The 26,252-nt window shown below is 44.4% G+C and overlaps 1 protein-coding gene across 1 annotated transcript in view; it reads right to left on the bottom strand.

The window, feature by feature from the left end:
• TMEM132B (transmembrane protein 132B) overlaps window positions 1-26,252 on the bottom strand; it is a 383,675-nt gene that overhangs the window by 66,021 nt on the left and 291,402 nt on the right. Inside the window, exon 4 of the mRNA XM_043902095.1 lies at window positions 18,924-19,110. Within this exon, the coding sequence (XP_043758030.1) occupies window positions 18,924-19,110 (187 nt within the window). The remainder of the gene's footprint in view (window positions 1-18,923; window positions 19,111-26,252) is intronic.

Genomic DNA, 26,252 nt, shown 5'->3' with positions numbered 1-26,252 from the left:
GTCAAGTGGGCCTTAGGAAGCATCACTACGAACAAAGCTAGTGGAGATGATGGAATTCCAGTTGAGCTATTTCAAATCCTGAAAGATGATGCTGTAAAAGTGCTGCACTCAATATGCTAGCAAATTTGGAAAACTCAGCAGTGGCCACAGGACTGGAAAATGTCAGTTTTTATTCTAATCCCAAAGAAAGGCAATGCCAAAGAATGCTCAAACTACTGCACAATTGCACTCATCTCACACGCTAGTAAAGTGATGCTTAAAATTCTCCAACCCAGGCTTCAGCAATACATGAACCATGAACTTCCAGATGTTCAAGCTGGTTTTAGAAAAGGCAGAGGAACCAGAGATCAAATTGCCACCATCTGCTGGGTCATCAAAAAAGCAAAAGAGTTCCAGAAAAACATCTATTTCTGCTTTATTGACTATGCCAAAGCCTTTGACTGTGTGGATCACAATAAACTGTGGAAAATTCTGAAAGAGATGATAATACCAGACCACCTGACCTGCCTCTTGAGAAACCTGTATGCAGGTCAGGAAGCAACAGTTAGAATTGGACATGGACCAACAGACTGGTTCCAAATAGGAAAAGGAGTACATCAAGGCTGTATATTGTCACCCTGCTTATTTAACTTATATGCAGAGTACATCATGAGAAATGGTGGGCTGGAAGAAGCACAAGCTGGAATCAAGATTGCCGGGAGAAATATCAATAACCTCAGATATGGAGATGACACCACCCTTATGGCAGAAAGTGAAGAGGAACTAAAGAGCCTCTTGTTGAAAGTGGAAAAGGAGAGTGAAAAAGTTGGCTTAAAGCTCAACATTCAGAAAACTAAGATCATGGCATCTGGTCCCATCACCTCATGGCAAATAGATGAGGAAACAGTGGAAACAGTGGCTGACTTTATTTTTTTGAGCTCCAAAACCACTGCAGATGGTGATTGCAGCCAGGAAATTAAAAGACGCTTACTCCTTGGAAGGAAAGTTATGACCAACCTAGATAGCATATTAAAAAGCAGAGACATTACTTTGCCAACAAAGGTCCGTCTAGTCAAGGCTATGGTTTTTCCAGTGGTCAAGTATGGATGTGAGAGTTGGACTATAAGGAAAGCTGAGCGCTGAAGAATTGATGTTTTTGAACTGTGGTGTCGGAGAAGACTCTTGAGAGTCCCTTGGACTGCAAGGAGATCCAACCAGTCCATCCTAAAGGAGGTCAGTGCTGGATGTTCATTGGAAGGACTGATGTTGAAGCTGAAACTCCAGTACTTTGGCCACCTGATGCAAAGAGTTGATTCATTGGAAAAAACCCTGATACCGGGAAAGATTGAGGGCAGTTGGAGAAGGGGACAACAGAGGATGAGATGGTTGAATGGCATCACCGACTCGATGGACATGGGTTTGGGTGGACTCCGGGAGTTGGTGATGGACAGGGAGGCCTGGAGTGCTGCAGTTCAAGGGGTTGCAAAGAATCGGACACGACTGAGTGACTGAGCTGAACTGAACTGAAAACCACAGAAAAGGATTTCAAATAGCATGAAATGAAGCAACAAAGACACTGCTCTAGAAGCTTATGTACAATCTGAGGTTAAACCACTGTCCAAGAAACAGGTACAGAGAACCTTATAGAGAAATAAAGTAGTGCCATTTCAAGAAAAGGAAGCAGAGAAAAGGAAGGAGGCCCATGTGGTGGGGTCTCTGCAAGCACAAGGAAGGGACTGGGAGCGTGATGAGGTGGTTTTTGGACGTGTTACTTTTGGTTTTCTTACAATGAGATTACATCACAGCAGGAGTCTCAGGGGCCCTGCTCTCTCGGGACCAGAGCTCGGAAATACACGGACAACATGAAGTAATTTTTTAAAAAAGGAGCCAAGGACTTTCCTGGTGGTCCGGTGGCTAAGACTCTGAGCTCCCAATGCAAGGGGCCCGGGTTTGATCCCTGGTCAGGGAACTAGATCCCATATGCAGCAACTAAGAGTTTACATGCTGCAACTAAAACTCTTGGATGCCACAATGAAGATCAAAGATCCCACATGTCACTATTAAGGTCTAGCATAGCCAAATAAAATAAATAATTTTTTTTTAAAGAGCCAGATAAAAGGTGGGGCCACATTTACCTCATCAAATCTCAGTCTAAATGACCGCTCTCTCCATCTCTGCTGAGAAAAAAAACCCAGTCCTCCCAGGAGACCACCGAACCGCCAGAGTTCCAGTCACTGGCTTTAACCCAGACTGGATTCTTCTCTTCATTTCCATTTCTGTGGGAAGTTGAAGCTATTCAACATTTTCATCAGGAGCTTAGAGCCCGCATCAAATAGAGTGCTATGATCTAATAAAGGAATCATTATTTTTTTGCTCATAGTCATCTGTGAACAAAATTATACAGGTTATTTTATCAGATGGTGTTTTAAATGAGCTTGAGTATACATAGATAATGCAAAGTGACAGGAGCTATTACTGAGAGGAATTCACGAGAAATTGAGAGGTTATTTCTCCTTAGCATGTAGGAGACTGGAGTGAGAGGCAGAAAAGAAAATCATTTGTCCTCTTGTGGCAAGGAGGCAGAAGAAACAGTGTTCCAGTTCTCAGCCCAGGCTGCAAGGCACTGCATTTATTTCTGCTTGTCCTCTATTTTATTACTGATTTTACTGAAATATGGTTGATTTACAATGTTGTGTTAATTTCTGCTATACAGCTAAATGGTTCAGTCTTACATATATACATTCATTTTCATATTCGTCTCCTCTATGCTTTATCACAGGATATTGAATATAGTTCCCTGTGCTATACAGTAGAACCTAGTTGTTTATCCATCCTCTATATACCAATTTGCATTTGCTAATCCCAAACTCCCAGTCTATCCCTCCCCACCTCTCCTCCCTCTTGGCAATCACAAGCGTGTTTTCAAAGTCTGTGAGTCTTTTTCTGTTTTGTAGGTAAGTTCATTTATGTCATATTTTAGATTGCACATAGAAGTGATATCTTATGGTATTTATCTTTTGTCTGATTTACTTCATTTAGTATGATAATCTCTAAGTCCATGCACGTTGCAGCAAACGGCATTATTTCATTCTTCTTTATGGCTAAGTCTGCTTGCCCTCCTGTGTGTCCATTGTGGCCATGAAAAGAACAGAGCTAGGCTGGTCCCAGGAGAAGGATGAGACACGTGGCCCAGAGGTACCCCCTGCAACCACCCCAGCTGAACTGTCCCCTGCAAGCCCAATCACCACAGCTGTCCAGCCACTATATGAGTGACCCTAAATGACTATGGTTTTAAGCCACTGAATTCTAGGGAACTTTATTACACAACAGCAGCAAACCAGTCCAACTATAAAATTTTTTAAAAATGGAAAGGGTAAAAACTAAAATATGATCATCTCTTGTTAAAGACTACATAGATGCACAGAAAAGAAATTAGAATTAGATGTGTCACAACACACCTCTAGGCAATGGGGAAAAAAAGATGATTTCATTTTCTTCTTTATAAGTGTCTCTGTTTCATGAATTCTCTTCGATGAGAAAAAATATTGTGAAAAGTGAAATTATTTGCCTGACTCAATTTCCTCATCACTTACATGAAAGACACAGAAAAGAGGTTTCATTCTGTGCTAGAAAAGCAGTTTAGTGGAAAGGAAATACGCCCTTGGATCAAAACCCAGGGCTTGGTTTCTGACCCCAACCCAACCCTTCATCTGCCTACAAGATACATCTCCGAGCCACAAAGCAGTAAAATGAGATCAAGGCATTTAACAGGATGGTTTTAAGGATTAAGGGTGGAAAATGTACACAGAAAGGCCATATAATGATAAATCAGAGTAACTCAGCCTCTAGGTGTGAGGCCTAAGAATCCACATTTTAAAGTAGCTCCCTGGGCTTCCCTGGTGGTCCATTGGTTAACAATCCACATGACAATGCAGGGTACAGGTTGATCGCTGGTCCAGAAAGATTTCACGTGCCACACGGCAACTAAGCTTGTGCGTTACAACTACTGAGCCCGTGTCCCCTACAGCCTGTGCTCTGCAATAAGAGAGGCCCTTGTGCAGCAACAAAGACCCAGGGCAGCCAAAAAAAAAAAAAATTTAATAAAAAATTTGGGGGGTTTTCCAGGTGGCGCTAGTGGTAAAGAATCCACCTGTTAATACAAGTGACATAAGAGACGTGGGTTTGATCCCTGGGTCAGGAAGATCCCCTGGAGAAGGGCGTGGCTACCCACTCCAGTATTCTTGCCTGGAGAACCCATGGACAGAGGAGCCTGGTGGGATACAGTCCATAGGGATTGCAAAGAGTTGAACATGACTAAAGCAACTGAGCACACACATACAAATAAATAATTTAAAAAACTAGCTCCCCATGTGATCTCGAAACTAAAAGAGTAAGAATCTTCAGTCTAAACCATCAAGCGTATGAAAAAGAAATGGTGTGATTAGTTTTTGGTGTATGTTATACTCTAGCAACGCTTAAAGATAATCATGCTTTCATTCACTGAAAAGGTAGCCTGAAAGGATGCAGGGGAAACATATTTAAACATGATCAATCAAATAAGAATTGGTTATGGGAAATAAAAATTAATGTCTCTTGATGTCAATGTTGTTGTTGTGTTTAGTCATATCCAACTCTGTGACCCCATGGACTGTAGCCCGCCAGGCTCCTCTGTCCAAGGGAATTCCCAGGCAAGAACAGTGGAGAGGGTTGTCCTGCCCTCTTCCAGGGGATCTTCCCAACCTAGGCACTGAACCCATGTTTCCTGCAGTGGCAGGCGGATTCTTCCCCACTCAGCCACCTGGGAAACCTTGATGCTGATACTTAACCATATATGGTAATATATCAGAGTCCAGTCAGGAGACAGAAACCACATCAGTCATTTGATCAGGAAAAATTTAAGATAGAAATATCTCTTTTCTAAACTTTTTATTTTATATTGGAATATAGCCTGTTAGGGTGCTTCCCAATGGTGCTAGTGGTAAAGAAGCCTCTGCCATTGCAGGAGACATAAGACGTGTAGGTTTGATCCCTGGGTCGGGAAGATCCCCTGGAGGAGGGCATGGCAACCCACCCCAGTATTCTTGCCTGGAGAATCCCCAGGGAGAGGACCCTGGCTGGCTACAGTCCATCGGGTTGGAGAGAGTCGAACACGACTGAAGCGACTTAGCATGCCTGCACATGGCCTGTTAACAATGCTGTGACAGTTACACGTGGACAGCAAGAGGACTCGGCCATACAAATACTTGTATCTATTCTCCCTCAAATTTCCTTCCCAGATGGGAATTTCTAACTAACGAAATGTGGGTAAATAAAAGAACTCTAGAGAATATAAGGCAGATGTCAGCCCTAGAGACCAGCTCTAGATCTGAGGGAGGGTGTCCAAGAAAGGATTAAACATGAAGAGCACCCGCTCCGCAAGTCTCCAAGGCTGATTCAGACACTGCAGAGGGTGTGGCTGCAGCCCACTGGCTGGTAGAGATTGTACTAAGTGCCATGGGTAAGGTGGTCCCCAGTAGGTGAGCAGGAAATCACCCACCTGTGAGTCAGTGAAACTCCCTGGAGAGTGAGTATCACAGGGTCTTTGCATGCTGCTGGGAGCTGTACCACAGGGGATGAAAACAAGACCATATCGTAGTTAGAAAGCCCTGTCCCCTGGTACATCTTGCCCTGTCTCTTCAGTGGCCACTTCTGGAAAAGCCCAATATTACACCATCTGACAAAAGCAAAAATGTTTGCACAGTCCAGCTCCAAGAGGGCAAGGCAGGCAGAGAAGGTCAGAGTAGGAGCTGATGGGCAATAAAATAAAAACTGGCATAGGGCTTGCTAAATGTTCTTAAAGGTTCAGGAGCCTTTGTACTCTGAATTTCCCTTCATCTCTTAATATAACAATATGATACTATTTATGATGTTAACTTTCCCTCTTCTGGGTGTTCTAAATCTATGATCACTCCTGGGCATATACTCAGAGAAAACTATAATTCCAAAAGACATGTGCACCCCAATATGCATTGTAGCACTACTTACAATAGCCAGGATATGGAGGCAACCTAAAGGTCCATCAATAGATTAATGGATAAAAAAGATGTGGTACATATATACAATAGAATACTACTCAGCCATTAAAAGGAACAAATTTGTGCCATTTGCAGAGACGTGGATAGACCTATACAAAAACAAATATCATATAGTAAGACATATATATGGAGTCTAGAAAAACGGTACAGATGAATCTATTTGCAAAGCAGAAAGAGAGACACAGATGTAGAGAACAAAGGTGTGGATACCAAGGTGCTAAAGGAGGGAGGGGAAATGAGAAGATTGGGACTGACATATATACACTGGTATGTATAATACAGATAACTAATGAGAACCCAGGGAACTACTCAATGCCCTGTGGTGACCTAAATGGGAAGGAAATCCAAAAAGAGGGGATGTGTGTGTGTATGTAAGGCTGGTTCACTTTGCTGTACAGCAGCAACTAACACAGTGTTGTAAAGCAACTACACTCCAATAAAAATTGTTAGAAGAATCTATGATGAGCGAAACTGACCTATCTGAAAAGGTTTCCTAAATGGTTACACTAGTTCATTTCAGCAGAATCTGAATTTTTAAGAAAAGAGATGAAAACAGAGATGTTAAGGAATGTGCTTAACATTACACAGCGAAATAGGAATGAACTAGAAAGTAAAATGTAAAATGTGTCTCCCAGGCCAGTGCTGAAGACCTTCCATCATATCTGGGATCTCTAGATCAACATAGTAGAGTGACCAAGTGTTCCTGAGGGATTATAGAAAGCTCTGGGCCGTGTTCCCATTGAGCAGAGGGTGGAAACCCATTGTCAAGAAGGGCTGTTGCTGACCTGTTTCCCACCTTCTCACCTCAATGAGCAGGAACAAGAGCAATTAGCTCCTATCTATGATGCCTGTGCCATGTACAAGAAAGCTCTCCAAGAACTGTTTTGACTGAAAGGCAGGCTGAAACCTAAGAGAGTAGGGGGGTCCACAGAGCCAGGAGGCAGACTCGCTGAGAATCAATAGCCCTCACTAATTCCAGAGATGAACCCAGAAAACACCTGGCACTGTTTCAACACACTGCTTATCGTCACAACAAGCATAATTAATCTCCACGATGATAAACAATATATCACAGCAGAGGACAAAGTCTGTCTTAATGCAGTGATGTTTTCAAATATAGCTGATACCCAATCATCTCTTCTGAGAAACTTGGGACTAACCATTTCCCATTATGTAGAGGCAACTTTAAAGGGGATGTTGGGTGATGACAAATGTAGCTGCTTGTCAATTCTTAATTCCTAACTCGTGAGGAATTCCACAGTCCTCAAACTGTTTTCTCGCAGGGCAACAGAAGGATTAGCTTGAGGGCTCCCCAACAAAAAGGACACTTGCAATTCCGCTCTTTGATAATGTCTCAGCACTGTTCCTGGTGTATGCCCCATTCCATCCTGCCTACACCTCTGCAATAACTGCACAGCAGATCTTCAGAACTTGTTCATCTTGCCTAACTAAAATTTTATATCTGTTAACTGCCTGCCTGCATGCATGCATGCATGTTCAGTTCTGTCCAACTCTTTTTGACTGCATGGGTTGGAGCCCATGTAGGCTCTTCTGTCCATGGAATCTTCCAGTGGGTTGCTATTTCCTACTCCAGGGAGTCTTCCCAACCCAGAGATCAAACTTTCTTCTCCTGAGTCTCCTGCACTGGCAGGTGGAGTCTTCACCACTGAGCCACCTCAGAAGCCTCCTAAGCGGCAATATCCCACTTCCTCCTCCCTCCAGCCCCTGGCAACTACGATTCTACTCCCTGTGTCTAAGAGGTTGGTTATTACAGATTTCTCATCTAAGCAGGATCATGCAGTATTTGTCTTTCTGTAAACAGCTTATTTCACTTCACATCATGTCCTCCCGATTCATCCTTGTCATTGCATATGATAACATTTCCTTCTTTTTTAAGGCTATTAAAAAATATTCCATTGCACGTGTACACCACTTTATCCATTCATCTGTCAAAAGACATTTGTTTCCAACCTTGGATACTGTGAATAGTGCCACAGTGTACATGAGAGTGCAGGCTTCTTTCTGAGATCCTGTTCTTTGTTTCTGTTTGCCTTGTTTCTATTTTTCCTCTCTGGGTTTTATCACTAACGCCTAGTCTACTGATGTTAGGGTCTTTCCTTCAGATGTAAAGATCATGATCCAACTGGTTCACGCTCAATCACACTGCACTTTGGGGATTAGGGTGAGGGAGATGGGGAGAATGAGCCCCGTTCTCCTGTCCCCATTCCCCTCTTCGCTCTCACACCCACTGCCCACCCATTCACGTGTGAACACAGTCCTGCAGGAACTGACGTCAAGTTCCTGACCTGTGGCATTGGCAGCATTGTTGCAGGTACCGTGGAGTTTTATAAACGTGTGACTGTGTGCCTGTCCTCAGGAGGCTGATGATCCCAAAGAACCCGTGGAGCCTGGGGCTGGGGGCTGGGCGAGTTCCTGGCTGTGACTCTTGCTCTTTCCCTGTCTCCATTCAACTGGGAGATGCAGACTGAAGGCCTTCTCCCTGGGGACAATGCCTTTTCATTACCAGCAACTTCTCTTTGGCTCTGACATGTAACCACCCGGGTGGCTGCCCGTCACCACCCCAAGGAAGACGTGGCAGCATCAGCCTCACCTCGAGTTCCTGTTTCTTCTCTCCTCCAGGGCCAGAGGAATAGAAGGTCGGGGGCCAGCCCACCACGTGGAGGCAGAAGCAGGGCAACTCGTCCTGTGTGGACACCCCCAACTCCCCGCACAGCGGTCTCTACTATGGGATCTCTGGGCAGCCCTGGGGGACCACAGGGAGCTCGGAGATGGACGTGAGTCCCAGGCAGAGCTCAGCGCTCTCCAAACTAGACCGCCTTCCATCCAGTCTGATTTCCCTGGATAAGATAGTCCCTGAGGCTGACTCCATCAGTGAGCTCCCCTCCTGCAGAGAGAGCAGGACCTCATAACCTTCACCAGCCAAGGGTGGGCACCTCCTAGGGTCAACGCTCGTTCTGCAAAAATGGGAGAGGGGGAGGGTGGGGTGGGTGGCCCGAGGTCTACAGCGCCCCGTCCCCTGGTCTTCTCTCAATACCATGCTCCTTCTCTCAGAAAAGAACCAGCAGCTTCCCCTGCTGAGTCTAAATCAATAAAGGCACAATTACTCCACCCAAGGATGTCAGGGTTTTAACTTGGTCTTTCATTGCAGGATAGAATATTTTGTCCTTTGTTAAAGCAATTTCACACAAACACACACATTTCTGTTCTTGGGCAGAAAGCCTTTGCTGACATCACCAGTGCCAAGAACTGTCTCCCTTATCCGTCCCAGCTCCCACCCCAGTGCGTGGCACACAGGACTCTGGCAGGTGTGTGAAGGATTGACTGACAACCTACCCCTTAAATCTGAACCACATTCTACAGTTTCTAAAGAATGTTGGGATTATGGTGGACGAACCATCAGACTAATCTCATTTATCCTCTAGATCACATTAAAATGGAAATAAAGGAATAAAAGCATTGCAGTCCACAGCAACAACAGAAAAAGGCCATCAGCAGATATCAGTCCCACACCATCTCTGAGGATGGAAAGAAGCAAGTGGCTGGGGTAAAAGATGAAGCAAGCAAGACTGGCTTCCCAGCATCAGAGTTAACAAAAGGGACACATAGGAACCAGGCTCCACAGAGGTTATCAACGTTACAGACGTTAACAATGTAAAACTTACAAAACCAATAATATCCAGATGGGGAAATGGCAAGAAATCTCAGAGAGTTATTTCTTCTACTTTCCAATTAAAGAGTTGACATCACTGGCTAAAATTGTGTTGTGGAAGAAATAGAGGTGGTGTGGTGATGATGGTGGAGATGACAAGTAGCATTTTTAGTAATACTACTAATAATGATAATAATAGTTCCAAGCCTTGGTATGTTTTCTTCTACGAACTTTTCTTTCTTAAATTACCAAGGTATTTTAAAATTCAAATTTTCTTGTCAGCTAACGTTTTTTTCTTGTTTGTTTTATGAAATACAAGGAGTCTACTTCTTTGTCTTCTTGCATCTATAAATAAAAAGGAATTTAACACTTTCGCAAATAAAATACAGCCTAGAGTAGGATTTTGTTGTTATAAAATATGGGGTCCAACCACTATTTATCCACCAGCCATTCCTCTGGCTGTGGATTCGTGGATGTGACCCGTCTGGAATGATGATTCTCTAATATCACTGATGTCATACAGGGGGCGCTGGGATTTGCCCTTTTTTCTGTTTTAACACTTATTGAATACATGTTATTTAAAAGTAAAATGATAAAACCTTTCAGAAAAAGAAGTCACACGCCGGCTTCATTCAGCCGCAGGGCAGGCGGTGGTGCTGGCGGGGAGGCAGCACCTTTCCAAGAGGCCGGATGCTGTGGACCAGGTGTGCACCAGGTGAGTCTCAGGTGCTGTGCTGAGCGCTGGGTAGGGCCGAAGGAGGGACCTACATTCCCATAGTTGAAGCCAACCGGGACTTCAAGGTGAACAAATGGCCGGATGAAGCCGTAGGGGGACGGGGAGAACACTGGGCCAGCGGGGCAGGGGTTCAGGGAGCCTGGGGGAGGGGAGCGCAGGGCTTGCGTGGTCACGAGCTGGTCGGTCTGTGAGCTCCATCTAGTGGGCACCCCGGGGACTGCCGCCCGTGATCCCCTCTCCTCGGGAAAAATTGAAGTCAACCATAAACGCTATCTTGGCAGTTTGCAAAATTAAAGCGGTTTGGGAAAAGGTGTGCTGGACTCCGCAATAAACTATGCAAAAAAAAAATGCATTGAACTTTAACTTGCCGTTTCTCTCAGGAAGATTTAATGTACAGCTGGCATGCCCTGGGGGGAGGGGAGAGGCTACAACAATTAATTAGAGGCTGCATCTATGCCCATGGGTGGGGGGAGGGCAATGGTTAGTGCCACCCTGTTAGGAAATATTTTAATTTCATCACTATTCTGAAGTGTCTCCTGTTTAAGCACGATGGAATTCTAATGAAAAGAAGCTGATAACATCTATCATATTCTTACTTTGTAATAAAAACTGAATATAATGTTGCCTTATTGAATCCTCAAAGTAACCTGTTGAGGTTGCCCTAGTGAGAATTTTAGTACCCCTTTTACAGATAGAATGACTGAGGCACCAAAGGCAGGCTCAGGTCACAAAGCTTAAGGAAATGGCAGGTCAGATTTTAGTTGTGGCACTTTGACGTCTCTCAGGCACACAGTTCAGTTCAGTTGCTCAGTTGTGTCCAACTCTTTGCAACCCCGTGGACTGCAGCACAGCAGGCCTCCCTGTCCATCACCAACTCCCGGAGTTTACCCAAACTCATGTCCATTGAGTTGGTGATGCAATCCAACCATCTCATCCTCTGTCGTCCCCTTCTTCTCCCGCCTTCAATCTTTCCCAGCATCAGGGTCTTTTCAAATGAGTCGGCTCTTCACATCAGGTGGCCAAAGTATTCACGCCTCCACATTTCCCCAGCTGCGGAGAAGGGGTTGTCCCTTCACTGACCAGGACAGAGGCAGGCAAAGTCTTTTGGTTTGCAAGGACTCTGGTTTGTCATTTCCAAACAGGAGCCTCAGAGGTGGCCCCTGGAAGTCAGTACCCACAAATGCTTGCATATCCCCAACCCCACATTTTGATAAATAATCCAGTTCACCCACCAATAGGAAAAGAAGTTTTTCCAAAAGAAATTTACTTCAGAATACAGCCTTTTGATGATTTTACCACCTCTAAGGGCATGTAAAACAGAAGCACAAACCCTTCACTTAATCGCTCTCAATTTTGTCATTCAGGGCTCGTTACCCAACAAAACAGAACAATTCCCAAGCAGGAATCTTTGATGAATGCGCTGGCCAACAGACGTTTTTGGTGAGATAGGTCATAAATATTCATGGTATTGACGCAGCCTTAGAAATTTGTCATGTCACATTCCTGCAACAGAAACACCCAGACTTCTATCACTTTGTTCCTTCAACTGACAGTCACCAGTTTCTTTCCTAGACTTGCTTCTTGGTTCTGTTTTTCCTGATCATCTTCAGGTATTGTATGTCAGCCAAGTTTCACCAAAAAAGACACAGATCAAAGGAACCAAATATCTTAATGGGTTTCTTCCTTCTCCTTTTCCAGTTTGCTGACTCCATTTCATTCCTCAAGAACAAATCTTTTTATATTCTTATTTTTTTAAGTCAGTTAGGAAATGATAGAGCATCTCCATCCAGCTACGGGGCAATTTTGGAGATAGGTTCTCTGAATAGGCTCGTTGGCATCACATGCTTGGCTGTGGGGAGTTGACCTGCATCCCACACTTTAGACAGACGCATATGGCGGCACTTACAAAGTGAATGTCTTCAGTCTTATCTGACCAAGATGCTTATTTCTGGTCATTTGTAAAGTACATCCACTAGACATACCTTCAGCTGGACAATTTAAAATTACTCCTTTCAGCTGTGAACATGTTGGATCAGTCAGGTGAAACTGTCTATATAACCAAGGGAACCAAGTTTGCCGACCATCCTGTTTTTCTTATATGTAAGTAAGGCTTGAAGACAGAGCTGAGTCAGGTTTATTCTGGATTCCCACAGCAAGGTGTTCTATGCAATCTCCAACAAGTAATTATACTCACAGATTTGTTTTGGTGGAAGAAGGGAGACTCGGGTCTTCTGGATGGACTTTTGAAGTCAGGCTTCCACAAAAAATACCTTTCAAGAGTACTGGAATCTCTTTCTTGTCCTGGGAAATGAAGTCTAATCAACACTACTGAATGTGAACACTTTGTAGCTGAGTTAATGACTAAAGACCTGATAGCTTTTAGAGTCATTATCCAGAACATCCAATCTCACTGAAGATGCTGAAGGTGTAGGATGTAGCTGCCCCAAATCCCATCCAGATCTTAGTGGACAAGTCCATGGCATATGTGCACCCCTCCCCCTTCCTGCCCTATAGTGGGCTAAATAGTGTCCCCTGCCCCCAATTCATGTCCACTGAAATCTCAGAATGTGACCTTATTTGGAAAGAAGGTCTGTGCAGATATAATTAGTTAGATGAGGTTATACTGGATGAAAGTGGTGAAAGTTGCTGAGTTGTGTCCAGCTCTTTGTGACCCCATGGACTATACAGTCTAGGAATTCTCCAGGCCAGAATACTGGAGTGGGTAGCCATTCCCTTCTCCAGGGGATCTTCCCAACCCAGGGATCAAACCCAGGTCTCCTGCATTGCAGGTGGATTCTTTACCATCTGAGCCACCAGGGAAGCCCAAGAATACTAGAGTGGGTAGCCTATCCCTTCTCCAGCGGATCTTCCCAACCAAGGAATTGAACCGGGGTCTCACGCATTGCAGGCAGACTCTTTACCAGCTAAGCTACCCAGGAAGCCTGGTGTACTGGTTGAGGGTGGACTCAAATGCCATGACTGGGTCCTTATAAGGAGGGGACATGCAGAGATGCTGACACACACAGAGGCTGAGAAGGGAGTGATGTGGCCCCAAGCTAAGGAATGACTAAAGCTGGAAGGCCAGGAAGAACCTAGAATCTTCAAGCCATCAGAGGCAGTCGGGCCCGCTGACACCTTGGGTTTGACGGTCTGGCCTCCAGAACCATGACAGAATCCATCCCTGTTGTTTTAAGCCATTCAGTTGGTGGTAATTCTTCATGGAAACCTCAGAAAACTAGTGTAGCTTGCAAAACAGACTACTGACTGATCACCATCCTCATTCTTGCATCTAACAGCCACTGCCATATGGCACATGATGTAAAACCCACCTTCTACCTCCAAACCAGATGAAATTTTTACAAGAGGCATGGTAGTAACCTCCCCCCGTCCCACCAAAAAAACCATGAGAGAGCGAGAGAAAGAAAGAAATGGAAACCACCTAAATATTCACCAGTAGGGAAACAGACTATGGATAAGCCCACAGCAGAATATTATAGAGTAATTTTTTTTTAAATGAGTGAGGCAGCTCCATTCATCTGGGTACGAAAAAGCCTCCAAGACATATTGCTGGCTATAAAGAATGTGATACTCAATGCAATGCCCTTTGTTTTCCAACACAGCTATGCAAAAAAAAAAAAAAAATCATTTGCTTTCTGCAGCCAGGTAGCTGTGTACGAAGGTAGATACAAAGTCTTGGATGAGAAAATTAAAATGATAAAACATAGTTCATTCAGGGAAAAGGGTTGGAATTGCGGGTAGTCAATGAACACTTGAGCCTTACCTGTGAGGTTTTAGGAGGGTGCATTCAAGCCCTCTTGAGATTTTCTTTTTAAGTTTTAAATAAAACAAGACAAGGGACCAGAAAAAACCTCACTGATAAGCTTTCAAAGCTTTCTGAGTTACACTCATGACTTAATTACTTAAGACCCCCTAGTGGGTCCCCCTGGGACCCCAAGAGGCCCAAAGATGCCTGCTGGACCTTCCCTGGGGGGAACCATCTCTCCTTAGAGCTGGCTCAGGGCTGGAAACTCCCAAGACAAAGGCTGTCCTCTCTGAACCCTAGGCCACATGCAAGCCAATAAGCAAAGGAGAAAAACACCTGCAGAGGGAGGGTGAGAGACACTCCATGAGAGAAAGCAGGAGCTTCACATGATTAAAGTCCCCAAGTGGTTGGCACCATCAGGACAGTCATCCCAGGACAACAAGGGCATACAGAGTGCTTGGAGTTTCAACAAGGCAAGTGGAGTGAACTGCCGTCATTGGGGCAGCAGCCTGAACCCTGATGTCAAGGGAGCACAATGCCAACAAATCATACATTAAAATGGTTTCACGTGACTCTGTCCTGGGGGTGTGTGTGTGTGTGTGTGTGGCAGTGGGGGCAAGGGGGTGGTGAGCAAGAATCAGGAAAAAAAAAGAAAGAAAAGCATATCTTTCAGAAATGTAGCGTTCCCATGGGCAAGCTGCAGTCAATATTCACCAGCCTGGGCTTCCCCTGACATGCACCCCCCCCCCACCCTCTCCCATTATGATAACTAATCTGTACACATCACACTGGTGTTCTGTCTAATCCAACGACCTCAAAACACCATGGGGCCAGAAATCCCTTCTATCCTTCACTGTGTGCGCTACTCTTCTGAGCTAACTGCCACCACTTCTATTTCTGATGACTAACGTAATGCCAGGCTCTATTCTGAGAAATTCCCACATGTGACATCACCACAATCCTGGGCCAGTTTCCTGATGGGGAAACTGAGTCACCGCAGAACACTTAAGTCATTCCCCCAAGGTCACGTGGCTGCTAAGTGTCAGAGGCAGGATCTGAACCCAGATCCAGAGGCTGTGTTCTAACCACTGTGCTGCTTGACACTGAGTGCCCCTCAGGTCTGAGTGTGCCATCCACTCAGATCAGTTTGAACCTCTGTCGCCTGTGAAACAGGGATTAGGAAATCTGAGTTGTCGCTGAAGAAAAGGAGCCCAGGGTCCCTGCCCATTATGACTGTCACCGATTTCCTCCTGGTCCAAGTCCAAGATGGGCGTGGAGCCTGGGGAGTCTTTTCAAAGGGAAACTTGTGCCACAAACACACACACCCACACAAACCCAGCTCCATAGCACAACTAGGTGTGCACCTTGTGGCAACTTATTTATTATTATTGTTCCTCAGTTTCCTTATCCACATGATGGGATAATAGATTATTATCTATTATATAAGATTGCTTATAAGATTGCTGTCTAATGAGTTAATACATCTAATAGGTCAATAACTTTCCCCGCAAATATATCTGCGTCCTGATCCCAGAACCTGTGAATATGTGACCTTACATGACGAAGGGGCTTTGACGACGCCACTGAGGTAAGGATCCTGAGATGGGAAGAGTGTTCTGCAATATTGTCCAGGTGGTCCAGTGTAATCAGTCCTTATAAGAGGGAGGCAGCAGGTTCTGAGTCAGAGAAAGAGATGTATGATGGAAGCAGAGGTCAGAGTGATGTGCGCTAAGTACCGTGGGCACCTCCAGAAGCTGGAAAGGGCAAAGAACAAATTCCTAGAGCTTCCAAAATAATGCAGCTCTGCTGACACCTTGATTTTGTCCTGCAGACCCATCTCAGACTTCTGACCTCCAGAATTGTAAGATACATTTGTCTTGTTTAAAGCCACTCTGGGCTTTCCAGGTGGCACTAGTGGTAAAGAACCCGACTGCCAGTGCAGGAGACATAAGAGATGTGGGTTTAATCCCTGAGTGGGGAACGTCCCTGGAGGAGGGCTCGGCAACCCACTCCACTATTCTTCCCTGGGAAATCCCATGGACAGAGGAGCCTGGCAGGTTACAGTCCATGAGGTCGCAAAGAGTCACACAGGATTGAAACGACTTGGCACGCATGCACGCAAAGCCAGTCTGTTCATGGTAATTTGCTACAGCAGCAAGAGAAGACTAATATAGACACCGAGAACTAGACACTGGAAGACCTGTGAAATGTCATCTGTTACTTCCAAGGCCTGGAAAAGCTGCCCCTGGCTTCCTCTCCAAGCTCATCTCTCTCCAGTGCCTTTCCCCAGCTGTCTGCATCCCAGCAGCTTGGCCTTCTTTCAGTCCCTCAACTTAAACAAGCTTATTTCCTTTTGAAGATGCACACTGTTCCCTCTATCTGCAATGCTCTTCCTCCACAGCCTTCTATAGCTGATTCCTCTTGTCAGTTAGTTCTCAGAGCAAACATCAGATCCTTAGACAGATGTTTTCTTGATCACTTGACACTGTCCACTCCCATCCCTGTCTCTTTATTCTATGACCCAGCATAAAGTTCTCCATAGCATGCATCTGGTGGTGGTCAGTCATCCACATGCACCACATGCACCACATGCATCTGCCGTGGTCAAATGTACTTGTTTCTTGTACTCTGAACTCTCTTCTCCTAGAATGCAAGGACCCGGAGAGCTGAGACTGTGTGTATCTGTTCATCACCATTCACCAGAACACAGAGTAGACACATGAATATTGTTTGCAATAGAGAAGTATTTGTGCCCAAGCCTTGGCATAAAGTTTTAGGTCAATTTGGCTAAAAAGGAGTCTGATTATCTCTTGCTTTTTCCTAGCCTGAACCTGTGTGTCCAGCTGCCTAGAAACTCATCAAGTGTGTTCATTTTTGATTCCAACCTTTTTGAAAGATAACTTTTTTTTTAATCTGCATGAGTCAAGCTGGGCTTTTTAGTTTTAAGAACTGTAGCAGAATGGTGGGCTGCAGCCCTAAATGCCAAGCCACCCCTGGAAAGAAATCTCTAAGCTCAAAGCTGGGTAATTGGACAGAAAACCAGAGAGAAGTGAAAGACAGTGAGAGACATAGTGGGGAGCTGGGGGTGGGGGAGAAAAGAAACAACTCATGCTTTCATAAAGAAAAGAAGAGAAGGGAAGGGAAAGAGGAGGCAGGCAGGATAGGGAAGCAGAAGGGAAGGGAAAGAGGCACAGTTAGCATTTCCCCAGGTGACTGCCCTCAAACAAAATGCAGATCACTGCTGATGCAGATCATCCCCATCTATCTAGCCTTCAAGAACTAGATGATCCCAGTAGCTCAGATTACAGCATGGGATTCAGTCCTTCATTCAACAAATACTAAGTGTCCCAGGCATTGTTCTAGGTACTGGGGACCCAGCTGTGGACAAAACTGACCAGAAGCCTACAGTCATGGATCTCTCCTTCTGGGGAGGAAGATAGATGATAAATCCTAAATCTCAAACACTGATAATATCCATGAAGAAGATCCATGAGGGTGAGGATGTGGACAGAGGGTGATGAGGAAGGGGACGGAGAGCCAGTTTGGTCACTGTGGTCGGGGATGGTATCTCTCTATCGGTTGAACCAAAGAGAAGGAATCAGATGTGGGGAGATGGGGCAAGCATGTTTTGGAGGAGAGAGAAGAGTCAAGAACACAGATATGGGAGTTGCAGAGTTAATTGTAGGATAGAGGGTTTTATCTGCAAGGATCTCACCCCTGGTACCCAACTTGAGTATGGATGATAGAAGCACTCCCAGAATGTCCTGAAATCACTGAGTGTGGACCCTCTTTCTTTGGTTCTAGACAGGAAGGTCAAAGCAGTGCAGAATGCATTTGAACAGTTCCAGTGTGGGGAAGGGTATTAGGAATATGGTGCTCCTGGGGTTTATTCCCTGGGACACACCAGCACTGTCCTTTAAAGTTCTGGAACCTTGTCCATGACCTTGTTCTCAGATGTGGCCCCTGAGCCTGGTCATGAATAGAGCTTTGGCCAAGCTCAGAGGAGAAAGCTGGCCACCCACAGGCCAGAAACAGAAACATACATGGTTTCATGGACTCTGGGACCCTATCCAGGTTCAGCTGGTCAGTTCCCAACAAGGCTCTTCTGTCCATATACATTTTAGAGTTTTCCAATCCCTAAGCCACGTGGCAACTCTCAGGGCAATTGACCAGCCACTGTCAACTGGTCACTCAGCATAGACTCAGAGCAGCTGTTCCCATCACACATGCCTGATGGATTTCAATGCAACCATCTTCTCTCAGGAGCACTTGGTCCTGAGATGGATATAGGATGAGACAAAAAAAAGAAAAAGAAACACAGGTTCTCCAGGACATGGTTCAACAGCATTCACAAAGGAAAGGGATTTATGCAGCAAACTTTGAATAGTTTTTAAGGAGGCATTAAAGGCAAGCAGGTAAATAAAATATAATTTAAGTGCATTTCCCTTGTTCAAACAGCTTCATCAGGTGCATAGAAAACAGCAGATTACAAAATGCTCATTGTTTTAATATTAAAAATGTACTCAGGGAATTCCCTGGCAGTTCAGTTGTTAGGATTTGGGGCTTTCACTGCTGGGAAGCCACTGCTGGGTTTGATCACTGGTGGGGGAACTAAGATCCCATAAATTACACGGCAAGGCAAAAAAAAAGGCCTTAAGGAAAACATCTTTGTGACACTGATTCTGCAGCCTGACATCTCACCATTGCAAGTGGGACGATGCCCACAAAGGAGGTCTGGCTGACAAAGATCTCGGAGATGACCAGCTCCCTCGGGGCGTCCTCCACAGGGTACTCCACCTGCCAGGTGATCTGCTGGGCGCCGGACAGGCCACTGCTGTTGTCAACTCCGAAGTCCACTTGCAAGATCTCGTAGAAGGAGCCATTTGTTCTGGAAAACAAACACACACGGTAAAGTGCAGTTTAAAACTGAGATTCAGCAGAATGTCAAGCACGAGATGAATTGCCACATTCCTCTTTGTCAAACTGAAGAAGGATCGCCAAGTTCAACAAGTCACACAGCAGTGTCGATAGAGCCTGATTCACAGGCTGCCACAGATGACCCACACCTCAGAGTGGACGCACCATCCGTCTTCAGGGCGCTGTGGAAAGCTGACCGTCCTTCCCCGAGGGAGCAGCTCAGACCGCGCCGCATCTCTGGGCACTGTCACAGCTCTGCCCTCCCCAGCCCCGCGTGTGCCTCCACCATGATCCAAGGGCCACACACAGGACGTGGCCAAACCCTTCATCCAGGGCCACCATCACTCCAGCCCTGAGACGTAGCCTGGATCTGGCTGCTTCTATTGCTACTTACCTGTGTGTCTGTGGACCCGTGGTTCAAACTCTGAGCTTTAGAATTTGGGAAGAACATCGGTGACTACATGGACTTGTGGGAGCATGATGAGACCAATTTTGGGAAAGGACCCCACAACATGCACGGTTTGTGATATCAACTATAAGCCACACAGTAAGGGACCATGGTGGACTCTTCATGTCCACCTGAAATGGGATGGGATGGGATGTAATGTAAGAAATCCCCACCTGCCTTCCTTCATGGAGTTACAACATGGTACATATATTTGGAGGAGGGGGAGAAAGTGGACAGGGCACACACAGGTGAAAAGGAGAAGTGCCATTCTCAGCACCTTTCGACACAGGGAGAGCCTCTCATCGCTGACATGAACTCGTAAATTAAAGGCTGACTCCTGTCCTGACAGGAGAAGTTACTGAACAGAGAGTTAAAAAGCCACCCAGCATGGGATTCGTGAGTGACTTTCTTCCGTAAGTCTGTGTCTATCATCCTGAATCTAGCTGTACCTGGATCCAAGGAATGTTAACAGCAAGTGTGACTGATTCATAGCTCCTAAAACCTCAGTCACTCAGGTGTAGAGATTCTTGCCCAGCAGAATCTCCTATCACGGACAGCTCCCTCCCACTGAAAACTTTAGGCGGGAAGAAAACCACAGTATTGACAAAATAGCTATCGTAAATTTGTCCTTTAAATCTTCCCTCTAGCTCCTTGTAAGAAAGACAAATATCATATGAAATTGTTATACATGGAATCTAAAAAAAAAAAAAGGTAAAAATGAACTTGTTTACAAAAACAGAAATAGAGTCACAGATACATAATAGAAAACAATCTTATGGTTACCATGGGAAAAAGGGAGAGGAGAGGAGGAATAAATTGGGTGATTGAGATTGACATATACTAACTATTATATATAAAATGGATAACTAATAAGAACCTACTGTATGGCACAGGGAACTTCACTCAATACTCTGTAATGACCTGTATGGTAAACAATCTAAAAAACAGTGGATATATGTATAACAGATTCTCTTTGCTGTATACCTGAAACTATTGTAAATCAGCTGTTTTGGTGTTCAGTCACTAAGTCATGTCTGACTCTTTGCAACCCTATGGACTACAGCACTCCAGGCATCCCTATCCTTCATTATCTCCCAGAGTTGGCTCAGACTCATGTCCGTTGAGTTGGTAATGCCATCAATCAACCATCTCATCCTATGTCACCCCCTTCTCCTCTAGAGTCCTCAGGGTCTTTTCATCAGGGTCTTTTCCAATGAGTCAGCTATAACCCAATAAATTCACTTTATCCCAATAAAATTTTTTTAATTGTGGAAAATTTTTTACATGGGGGGAAATAAAAATTAAGTAATGTCTATAACCTGACTTACTTACAAAATTACACTTAGAATTAAACTGAAGCACCATTTTTTAAAAAAGTGGATATACATGACACTGACCTGTCTGATATGGAATTCTACCCCAAATAGCACTACATTAGAATTAGTCATGCCCGACATTTTTTCCACTTAGCCAAGGGTTTAAGAAACTCTCTGCTATCACTGTGTGCGACAGAGCGGCCATTTAAATTGAAGTATAAACGTATCAGGGCTTTCCTGGTGGCTCAAACAGTAAAGAATCTGCCTGCAATGAAGGTGACGCGGCCGGGTTCAACCCCTGAGTCAGGAAGACCCCCTGGAGAAGGGGATGGCTACCCACTCCAGGATTCTTGCCTGGAGAATCCCATGGTTAGAGAAACCTGGCAGGCTACAGTCCACGGGGTCGCAAAGAGTCAAACACAATTGAGCAACTAGCACACACACATAAATGTATTAACGTTACACTGCCAGGGAGTCCCAGCTGGCTGGTTGTGGGTAAATCATCAAGTATCTATTTGCACACGTTGTTTTCCACGGGGAAGGGAATATGTGTTGGACAAAGGACTGGCCTCAGGAGAGGATGGGAGTGGGCTCACATGGGAACCCCCAACAGGCGCTCCCCTGTTTACTGGGGCACTGCCAGAGGGACTTCAGAATCTAAGGGACTTGGGCACTCAGCTCTTGGCTTCAGTCACCCCCCTTCCCAGCCGCCACACTCCAGCCTAAAGTCACCTCTCTGATCACCGGGATGCTCCACTTATCGGTCAAGTCTCCTCCTGCAAGAGATGCTCGGCCTTATCAGATCAGATCCTTGATTTCTCTCTGGGCTCCTCTGTGCTTGTAACCAGATCTAAGGAGCTGCTTCTAATGCCTCCTGGGTCTCAGCATTCAGTAAACCTCAGAAAAACTACTGCCAAGAAAGTGAAAATCCAGCACTAGAAGAAAACGAACATAACTCTCTCTGTTACCAGCAGTTTAATCCAGCTAAATCCACACTCTGGCCTTGGAGTGCCAAAGTAACCAGTCTTTGGGCAAAGGGGGCAGGGTCTGTATGGGAGGGCTGCCCCCCTTCACTGTGCTGTCCCCCTGCAGACCAGCTATACGAACCTGCCCAAGTCCAGGTTAACACGAATGGATTGACAATCCAGTCAGTCATTTCACACACAGATTTTTAAGTCATTTCCCTGAAACCAAAGGAGAAGGGTCTTTTACTTTCAGGCAGCTGGCATGCCTGGTAATAAGTCCATTGCTATGGAAATGGGTTTATAACTATTAATTTTACCTGCTCCTGATCTATTCTTTTTTTTTTTCTGATCTATTCTTGATAAGCCTTTCCATTTAGGAAAGTGCTCCACGAGTCTCTCAATTTAATAATTAGCCACTGCCTTTGGGGAATTGGGATCAGCGAGATATTCATTAGATAATTTTCTTTTCCCTGGGGTGGAGGTGTGTTTGTGTGTGTGTTGTGTGTGTGTTTGGAGGGGTCAAGCAGGAACACTGCTTGGCTGCTTCTCCCCTCTAGCTAGAACACAGCCTCCTCCCAAAAGGACTTGCTTCGCAGAAGTTCTATTTCCCGTGGAAACTTGTCCTTTGATAGAAGTTTAAGCCTCCTCCGTGGGACCATGGGACCCCTGAGGTGAGGCTGAGACACCTTTTAAGTGCACAGTATGGCTGCAGCTCAGCCGTGCCAGCAAGAAGGAAGGGGAGGAGAGATGGGAGCAGGGCAGAGAGACGGGACCCAGAGCAGCAGCTGGTCCCCAGGAACCACATCCAGCACTGTCTCAGCAGATCCCTCGTGATGACAGTGATGGTTGTTTTGCAGAAGGAGGTAGGATGAGGGGAGGCGATAGGAGGACAGGGAGGGAAAGAGAGAGAAAGAGAAAGAAAGAAGAAAAGAAGGAAAGAGTGTTTGAAAGCCTGAACTGTTCTCCAGCACGTTGGACCATTTACTTAAATTATTTTTCTCCCTATAAATTTCTAGATAATTCTGAGCTACTGGGCTGAGATGCTTTTGCCACATGAGTTCTTTCTAGAAATGGGGCAAAAGGCTGTCTCTGGTCTCAGGGCTTCTGTTTTTTCTTATGAGTCTATTTCTAGGCATTATTTTAAAAGCTGACCAAAAAAGCAAGGGAAATACTGAACAATGATCACATTGAACAAATGCCCCAGGATAAGCCTGATGGTTATTCAATGTAAATACGAGACTAAACCCTGACTTCCTCTCTTGGCTGTTCATGTCACCTGCACAACAGTGCACCTGTACTCTGCTGTTCTGACTATGGCAGCGGGCATTGTGCCCGGAAAATGGTAGGAGTTCCCAACATATGTGTTTAATTCTCTGAACACACTCAAAAGACCCAGTAGGATACCCTGTAAATAGGGGGTGGGGGCAGTTAATTTGCATTCTAAAGTTACCAGTCAGCTGGGTTCTGAGACACATGTTCCTGCCTGCCCAGTAAGTATATTTATATACTCTGCTTTGAGAAGATGTATCTGTCTTCACTACCATAATGTAATCTTTAAAAAAAAAAGACTTTTATTTTTAGAGTAATTTTAGGTTCACAGCAAAATTGAGGAGAAGATATGAAAGTTTTCCCCATCTACTTCCTCCACCTATACATGCAGCCTCCTCCATTATCAACATCCTCCATCAGATGGTACATTTGTTACAGTGAATCTACATGGACACGTCATTATCACCCAAAGTGGACAGTTTACATCACAGTTCCCTCCTGGTTTTGTATATTCTATGAGTTTGAACAAATGTATAATGAAAAGTATTCATCATTACGGTCTCATACAGAGTATTTTCACTGGTATAAACATCCTTTGATCTCTGCCTATTCATCACTCCCTCCCCAAATCCTGGTCACCACTGATCTTTTCATTGTCTCCATAGTTGTGCCTTTTCCAGAATGTCATAGACTTGGAATCGTATAGTATGTATCCATTTCAGATTGGCTTCTTTCACTGAATAATATGCACGTAAGCTTCTTCCCTGTTTTTTCATGACTTGATAGCTCATTTCAGCACTGAATAATATCATAATACCCGATTATGTGGATGGACCACAGTTTATTTATCAATCCACCCACTGAAGGACATCTTGGTTGCTTCTAATTCTTGACAATTATGAACAAAGCTGCTATAAATATCCATGCACAGGTTTTTGTGTAGGCATAAGTTTTTAATGTTTAGGTAAATACCAAGGAGCGCAACTGCTAAATTTTCTAAACATAAGTTCTCAAAGGTCAAAACCTATCATAACACCATGGTCACTACAATCCCTGGCATTTTCATTATTCAGTGACATTTATTAAGCACTGAATATGTGTCAGCCACGGAGAATTCACTGATAGACAAAATAGATGAGATTCCTCTCTTAACAGTCAAGTAAATAAACAAATAAGGTGAGCCCATGTCATGATAAATGCCATCCTAAAAATAAAATAGAAGAATGAAGTTTCTTTTTAAAAAGTTAAATACTAAAAAAAAAAAGTTAAATACTTATTTTTCAATTTAAAAAAAATTTACATTTATACCACATGACCCAGCAATTCTACTTCTAGGTGTATACCCGAAAGAAATGAAAACACTAATTCAAAAAGATACATGCACCACAATGCTCAAAGCAGCATTATTTACAATTGCCAATATGAAAGCAACCTAAGTATCATCAATAGATGACTGGATAAAGGAGGAATAAAATGGAATACTACTCAGCCATAAAAAAGAATGAAAATGCCATTTGCAGCAACATGAATGGATCAAGAGATTATCATACTAAGTGAAGTAACTCAGACAGAGAAAGACAAACATATGCCATCACTTACATCTGGAATCTAAAAAATACAACAAACTAGTGAATATAATAAAAAAGAAATAGACTCATGGATCTAAAGAACAAACTAGTGAGTACCAGTGGGAAGAGGGCAGAGGGGAGGGGCAATATACGGTAGAAGAGGAAGAAGGACAAAGTATTATGTATAAAATAAGTTATACGAATTTACTGAAGAGTACAGGGAATATAGCCAATACTTATAATAACTATAAATGAAGTATAACCTTCAAACATTGGGAATCACTTTAGTGTATACCTGTAACATATTGTGCATCAACAAAGCTTCATTTAAAAAATAAAACATAAAATGTTAGTTTTCATTTTAAAATAGAATATAAATTAAAACAGGAGACAATGAAAAGTGTGTCCAGGGAATGCCTCTGTAAGGAGCTGACATTTGAGCTGAAACCTTAAGGATGCTTAACAGATCTTTAGCAAATGTTTGCTGAATAAATGAATAAATCTATTTTAAGCTTTAAAAAAAATCATGGGAAACATTTATCCCGGAATCATCAGCATGAACACAAGGTGCTAACTGAAAAAGAGCATCCTTCAAGCCTTTGTTCAAATATTCAGATTTTTCTGTAACAGCTTATGGAAGAACCAGAAGAAACTTTCTGGCCAACTGAATACAACCCAGAGACTCTTCTGACCACCCCACTAAAAATGTCATCCTCCTTTCCTGCGATTTTGATCCCATTATCCTGCTCTAAGTTTCCCACAGCTTTCACTTTATAACCTGTAAGTTATTCATTTGTTACGTTGCTTCTCTCTCTCTCTCTCACACACACACACACACACACATGAACGCAAACAACAGGAAAGTAGGGATTTCCGCCCGTTTTGCTCACGACTGCGTCACCAGCCCTTAGAACACAGCCTGGGGCAGAGCTGTGAGCGCCCTGCTGCTCGGTCATATCCGACTCTTTGGAACCCTTTGGACTGTTAGCCTTTCAGGCTCCTCTGCCCATGGGATTGTTCAGGCAGGAATACTGGAGCGGTTTGCCATTTTCCTCCTTTGGGGGATCTTCCTGACCTAGGGATTGAACCTGAATCTCCTATGTCTCCTGCAATGCAGGCAGATTCTTTATCCACTGAGCCATCGGGGAACCCTGGGGCATAGTTGGTGCTCATTAAATATCTGTTGATGGAATCTCTAAGTACCAAACACCAGTTTGAGCAAGACCTCAGAGAAGAAAGTGTGCTTAGGAAAACCAGAGAGGCTGTGATACGGTCTTTGGAGGAGAGAAATTGGCAGGTCAGGGAAGGCTTCCTCATAGAGGTAGCCTCTTCAAATATTGACTCAGGCCAATATTTGAAGAATGGGCTCAAACAACAGGCAACTGCTACAGCCCACTGCTCAGGGTCCCTCATCACACCCTCTTTTCCCTCCAGACTTCCTTCCCACTCTGACTCCCCCTCCCCCAACATCAGTCATCCCAGAGAGGAAGGGGGCAAATCCCTGCTCACCAAACCCATCAATAGGGCAGAGGGTCTTTAGTTCATCT

Source organism: Cervus elaphus, chromosome 5 (assembly GCF_910594005.1).
Source record: "Cervus elaphus chromosome 5, mCerEla1.1, whole genome shotgun sequence".
Taxonomy (NCBI): Eukaryota; Metazoa; Chordata; class Mammalia; order Artiodactyla; family Cervidae; genus Cervus; species Cervus elaphus.
The sequence above is the reverse complement of the archived record's forward strand: the minus strand, read 5'-3'. Positions and strand labels throughout refer to the sequence as shown.